The sequence below is a fragment of the Myotis brandtii genome, unplaced genomic scaffold (assembly GCF_000412655.1).
Source record: "Myotis brandtii unplaced genomic scaffold, ASM41265v1 scaffold2637, whole genome shotgun sequence".
Taxonomy (NCBI): Eukaryota; Metazoa; Chordata; class Mammalia; order Chiroptera; family Vespertilionidae; genus Myotis; species Myotis brandtii.
Window position 1 is genome coordinate 218,153 of NW_005360037.1, and position 7,111 is coordinate 225,263.

Genomic DNA, 7,111 nt, shown 5'->3' on the forward strand with positions numbered 1-7,111 from the left:
GAGAGAGAGAGTAGTGTAGGGAGGAAAGGCAGATGGAAGTGGAGGTTGAACAGTGTAGAGAGGTGAAGGATAATCTGACATAGGACTTCAGACAATGGAACATATGGTAAAAAAGCTTCTTTAAAAAACAGAAGAAATTCAAGATAAAACTGAAGAATAGCAGGTAGTTGATATGGGCTGACAACCCACTGGATAGGCCATGGAAGAACTCTAGAAAGGTTGACTGTTCTATTGATGGATGTTACAGGTGTCCTATGTGAAGGCAATCGACATCTGGATGGCTGTGTGTCTGCTCTTCGTGTTCGCTGCCCTGCTGGAGTATGCTGCTGTGAATTTTGTCTCCTGTCAGCATAAAGAATTTATAAGACTTCGAAGAAGGCAGAGGCACCAGCACATGGTGTGTATAATTAGGGAGGGGCCAACTTCCTTTCTTCCCAGGACTCCTTTCTCCCTACCACTACTCCCACAAACTAGACCAAACCTAGGTCTCCAAGGACTAGACAGGCAATCAGAAACCCTGGATTCTAGTCCCCGTGTGGTCACAGAGAAGTTAAGTACTTTAACCCCTTTGATTCCATTTCCTTATCTGTCCATTGGAACACTAATGCCTATAGGGCAATCTACTAGAGTGATTAAGAGCATGGGCACAGAGCTGGGCACATAAACACTGAAAAAATGTTAGCCAGTATTAGAACCTTATCAAATTAGTTCATATGAGATTGCTTTGAGAATTAGTAATGGTTGCTCCTGGCTCTCCTTTTACCCAAGAGAAAGGTACTCCAGGTTGTCATATACTGATTAAGAATTCAATAGCTCTAGCCAGTTTGGCTCAGTGGATAGAGCATCAGCCTGCAGATTGAAGGGTCCGAGGTTGATTCTGGTCAGGGGCACATGCCCCGGTTGTGGGCTCAATCCCCAATAGGGGGCATGCAAAAGGCAGCTGATCCGGTGATTCTCTTTCATCAGTGATGTTTCTGTCTCTCTCTACCTCTCCCTTCCTCTCTGAAATCAATAAAATATAATAAATAAAAGTCAATGGAAAAATATCCTCGGGTGAGGATTAACAAACAAAACAAAACAGAACAAAAGAATTCAAGAGTCCAGCATTGGTGCCTTTTAGGGGAGGATTTTATAAGAGCTCTCATAGCTATGCTGGAATTGAGAAGCCATCACTTGCCTCTTCTAGCTGTTAGATTTCTTTGCCTTGATCTTCATTGGATGCATCAGAGTTGTTGGATATGAATTGTTCTCTCTTACTCTTGTTTGCTAACCCCGTATCTTCTACAATAGAGTGATCACCTGGGGAAATTGAGTAAGGATCTTGTCGTCATGACAACGGAGGCAGTTTACCCCCATTGCCCAGACAGTAGGTGTTAGGTACGTTGTCATGGCAACAGAGGTGCCTGAGCCACTCACAGAAACAAATGCCAATGTATGAGCAAAGCTGAAAGCTTTGCTGATCTACATACTAGTCGCTTAATCATCACACACAGAGTTCAGGTATGTCTAAAGCTCTGACTCATTGCTTTCTGCCTAGTATGGATGCTCAAAAGCCAGAGGGGCAAGCACATATTATCTCTGGGGAGGAGGAAGAGGGAAGGGGAAAGAAAAATGATGTTCTGAGCCCACTGTTGAAGCCACTCTAGCACTAAAGCTCCTCTCCTCCTAACACCCCACCTCCCACCTGAGCTGCTCCCGAGGTACCCCTACCATATGTCATGATGAAGGCAGGGCTCCTGTCTCATCTTCGGGTTTTTAGGAATTTACCAATTCTTGCCCTGCTTTAATCCTTTGGTTGGGCCCTGGGAATTCCGCCCTCTAGTGGAATTATTCATAACTGCATCTCCTTGAGTAAGACCCATTCTTCAACAGACCTACTGGTATAAGCCCTTCCTATCCCATGCTGAAGGATAGAAAAAATATACAGACTTGGCATAAGGGCAAGAGGGTGCACTATTGTCTAATATAACTGTCCCTACCCCCTCTTTAGTTAAGTCAAACCTTCCTGCAGCTACCAAAATCCTATTGTTATAGGAATTTTGATCTTGATGCCTTCTCAATGCCTACCTTGGAAAAAAAGAGTAGACTTCCAAACAGTTCCAGATTCCTTTTTACAGCTCAATTGCCTGTGTGAGTGTCCTAGCAACATAAGACTGCTGCAGTTAATGTAGAGCTACTGGTTGACACTAGCCCCACCATCTCCCCTTCACCTCTCCCTCCCCGAACTGCCCACAGCCTATCCCCTACGACTTATATATAGGTGGATCCTGATCTCATAATGGAGTCTGTCATAACCAGTGCTCAATTATGACAGTTATAACAGTAGCCTGGGCCCTGCTTAGGCTCATGGATCCTGCCTGAAAGTGGGCTGGGCTTACTATTAATGTAAATAAAACTTGAAAATCCAAACCATTAGTCCATGGCCCACTTCAAGTTTCCTAAAGCCACTGCTATCCCAGAGGAATGGTAGCAGGGATCCTGGAAATCACTAAGTTGGCTGGAAAAATTGATGCAGAGTTGATTCATTTCTAGAACCTCTCTCTGGGCCCTGCTGGAGAAGCAGCAGTCTTTAGTCTGAGAGAAGCCCTTTTAAGGGGAGGAGGATAATCCATATGCCTTTCAGGGAACCCATAGCCAAGAGAATTTTAGGTGTGTTCTAGGAGCTGGCCAGCTGTTCACCCAACTCCAGGCTTAATATTGTTCTTCTCTACTCTCTCCTCAACCACCAAATTCCACTGCATGATGGTCTTCTTCCATGTCACTGTCTAAAGTAGTTTACCCTTTTCCCATATATTTCTGATTTGTCTTCCCAGCTAGTCTAAGTGTCACAGGGAAGGGTCTGTCTCTCTTGTTTTTATAACCTCACTAAAGCCTAGCACCAGGCTCTGGACAGAGTACCATTTAAACCATATCACCAACCTTTGTAGGCTGACTGGTGAGGGCTATTTTTCAAGCTGGACAGAGAGGAAGCCTTGATATTATCAATAGAACACCTTGAGAAATGGAAGAAATTTCAAAATATTGCCAAGTCCTCTCAGGGGCTTGGCCCCAGAATGCTGCTTGCCTCTGTCCCTTCCCCAGCACCCTCCTCCATTCTCCAATCTCTTCTCTTCACTTCAATACTTATCATTCAATACCTACACTCTTTCCCATCTCCACACCTCACCTCCCACACTGTGCATTCCCTTACCAGCTTGGTTTTGGAATATCCTCCCTCTCTATTTCCTCAGCCCTCCTCCCCTATATATAGCTACAACAAAAAATATTCTATTTCAATAACTATGGAAGCAATAATGTGTTGTGTAAGTCTCCATTGTCCCTCCTAACACACACACACACACACACACACACACACACACACACACACACACTTCATCATCTGGGCCTAAATAGATAATACCCAAATCCAGGACCCCCGCCCTTGGATTTCAGGCCACTTATCTTTGCTCCCCCAACTACAAATGGTAGAATACATTTTTAAAAATTTCTAAAGCCAAGAACCACTTACTCTATATTAGCCACATTTTTTCTCCTGTGTAAAATAGCATTTTTCAGCCTTGGAAATATTTCCCTTTAAATTTACTGTGATTGCAGAAAGGGGTAAATAATTAGATCTATAGAAACAGCCATTGGATTCAATTCTCTTTCAGAGCTTTTTGCAAACATATAGTTCATGCTTGTATCTTCTTGCTGGGGCGGGGGGTGGCGCTGAGGGGATCAAGATGAGTAGTGAGGAATGGGGGATCTGAGGAACCTGAACTGGAAAGCAAAACAGAAAATCATTTTATTTACTCCCTTATTTTTTAATTATTTGGGGGTTATTTTCTTTACCTCTGGTTCTTCATCTCTAAAATGGGTCTGGCACAATCTCTCATGTAGGAATAATGTGGAAATGAATTTGAAAATACAGGTTAGGTGAGCCAGGGACTTTGGTGACTAAGGTTACATAAATAACTGAGCAGAGAGCTAAGGCTGCCCCACTGTAACAACTCAGGGCCAAAGCAAAACCACAGTTGTGAATTGTCTCTGGCCTACTACTCATACAACTATCTCCACAAAACCTGGAAAAATCAATGATTGGGTAGCAAAGCTCTCTTGTGGGCAGATTTAAGAGAGATTTTTCCCTATGCCAAAGGTGCTATCCTTTCTAGAGGCTGAGAGCATGAGGACATTGTGCGGAGGTGGGGCAAGGAGTAATTTTTTTTTCTGGCAAGGACTTGTAACTGAGTAAGATCTGCCTCTATGTGAACAAATCCATTCCCTGTCCTATATTCTGAAGCATGTGGCTCATTAGATGATTAATTTATTCAACTGCTATCCACTGGATGCCTAATAGATGCCAGATACTGTGCTAGGCATGGGGGACACAGCAGTGAACAGGACTAATGCTTTTTCCCAAGTTGGTACCAGGAGCCCATAGGAAGCAGGAAAAGAAATGGGATCTGTTGTCGAATCTCTGCTTTGAGCTTGCTTTTCCCTGATGCCTGATGATAGGCTAGGCCTTCTAGTGATATAATAATTAAAGGTTATTGGGACCCAACAGACCAACATCTTATCTATGAAGCCACTTTACAATATGTTATCACAACTTCAGAGGTCCCATTATAAGAACCCTATGATGTCCTTCTAATTGCACAGCATGTGTAAAAATCTACTTTATTCACATCTTATGTATATCTGTGTCACATCCATTCAACAAGCATATTTTTTATTCTGTTTTAGCACTGAAATCCCCCAGTCTCAGGAAGCCTTCAGTCCTGGGCAAACCAAGAAAGTAGTTGGCATCATCACACAAGAGGGCATTTCACTTCAGGTGTTTTCTTAGCTGAAGCTTTTACTCTTGTAAACATCAATACTCTTAAAAATTGTAACCATCTTTGAATGACGTATTTCTAGGTTCTGGTATATATTTACTTGTCTTCTGTGTAATTTCCAAGCTGTAAACTATCATTTCTGATAGCAGTGTAGACAAAATTAGGCGTGTTTGAGTTGTATATAAACAAAGAGTAAATAGGATCTGAGTGGGGGGCTGAAAGGCTCTTATATGAGTAAAGCTCTCTCTATTCATCATCCAGGGGCATTGGTTCTCTCTTTCTCTTTCTCTCTCTCTCCCCCCCATATCTCTATCATTCTCTATCTCTATATTTCTCTCTATCTCTACTCTTAACTCTATATTTCTGTCCTTACTTCCTGGTTCTCAGCTGTGTTATAGCTATGCAAAGTTGTCAGCTGAAGATTAGATAAATGAACTTTGCATAGTCTGCTACCTTACTTAGTGCTTATATAAAATTTACTTCCTCAATGTTAATGTGTTCATCATAATGCATGTAGCATAGAGAAAAGAATGTGTACTGGGTAAGAAATGTCACCCTAGATGTACTGATCCCTATGTATAAATCATCTGATTTGCAGAGAAACACATGTATCTGCAATAGAGTAATCAGCTTTACCCTCATTTGGATAACCTACTAGGTTATTTAAATTTTTGGAATTTTTATCTTTGAGTGGAGATAAACAGTTTTTAAAAGATACTATGTAAATGGAGAATTAATGATGTAGCTCTTGAAAGTCATTGAATTCAAATTCAACAAGTCTAAAAATCTCAACTGTGCTTCCTAAAGATTTCATTTTTTTGTTTATTCTGTTTATTATCAGTCAGAGATAATTTAACATTGAAATGTTCCTCCCACAGTGGGTTGGTACTTCACTAGCTTTTAGATGGCTCTAAATGATGTTATGCATTTTAAAAAAGCACCTTGGGGCTTATCTGCAAATGAAAATGGAATTGTAACATACCATATGATACTTAGCATATATGTATCTCATGAGTAGTTTTGTGGTCATAAAAAAAGCATGCAAAGGGCCTGTGTACGCAGATACCTTGTCTGCATAGCCTCACCTGTGAGATATTTGTATGGACGGCTCTCTATCCTTATGCCTTTGAGCTGTGTCCTTACATTCTGTCTTTTCTTCCATTTAATTCTAGGAGGAAGACATCATCCAAGAAAGTCGCTTCTATTTCCATGGCTATGGCCTGGGCCACTTCCTGCAGGCAAGGGATGAAGGTCCGATGGAAGGTTCTAGCATTTATAGCTCCCAGCCTCCAGCCCCTCTTCTAAGGGAGAGAGAAACCATGCGGAAACTCTACGTGGACCGAGCCAAGAGGATTGACACCATCTCTCGGGCTGTCTTCCCTTTCACTTTCCTCATCTTCAACATCTTCTACTGGGTTGTCTATAAAGTACTACGGTCAGAAGATATCCACCAGGCACTGTGAATAGGATCAGGACTAGAGAGTCTAACTCTTGGCCTCCTTCTTCCTCATGGATGGACTTTCCCCTTCTGTTAGATTCCATCAGGAGGTTAAACAGTTTCTTCATGATATGCCACACAGAACTTCATTGACCAATCCCAAAACTATGTGGGTCTATACTATATAATGCCAACAGTGGCTGCACAAGATAGTTTGTCTACTCTAATCCGGATTTTCTCCATGCTATCCTGTTTCTCATGAAAGTAAATCATGGACATACTCTTGGATGACTTTCCCTTGCTGAAGCCTCTGTTTTCCATTTCTCTAGTGGAGATTACAGATCACTGCTACTATATCCCGACATTTATCATCTTAAACTGCACCACTCTTTGCTCTGCCACCTTCCACCCAGAGCCGGGCCTTTACTGTGCCCTCTGCCCTCCTCCTACCACAAGTGCAAATAATAAGTCTTTCCCACCCACAGGCGCTGCCCTGCATGAGCCAGTCAGGTTTTCTTGACTGTGGGAGGAAGGCAAGGTGACAGGTTCCCCACCTCTCAGCAGAGTTGGAACAGTCATGGGCTGCATTGGGGTAGGGCATTGCTATACAAGCCAACGAGAGGTCTTCAGATCTCCTACGATGCTCAACACTGTCAGAATGAGATCAGGAATTTTGGACTTTCAAAAAGATCATCCTTCCAGACCTACCTGAACTTCCTGGTCTCCGAAATATGTTTTTTCCCTAACTAACATGGTGACAGGGCATGTTTAGCTGTTGGAGAGTCTTAAAAATGCTTACTTTTTAAAGAATTTACCCACTGATTTTAGAAAATTTGTAAGAAAAGTGAAATCTAAGGTA

The 7,111-nt window shown here is 42.2% G+C and overlaps 1 protein-coding gene across 1 annotated transcript in view; it reads left to right on the plus strand.

The window, feature by feature from the left end:
• GLRA4 (glycine receptor, alpha 4) overlaps positions 1–6,277 on the plus strand; it is a 19,783-nt gene extending 13,506 nt beyond the window's left edge. The window contains exons 8-9 of the mRNA XM_005868124.1: positions 248–397; positions 5,987–6,277. Coding sequence (XP_005868186.1) covers positions 248–397; positions 5,987–6,277 — 441 coding nt within the window. The remainder of the gene's footprint in view (positions 1–247; positions 398–5,986) is intronic.
• The last annotated feature ends 834 nt before the right edge of the window (positions 6,278–7,111 follow it).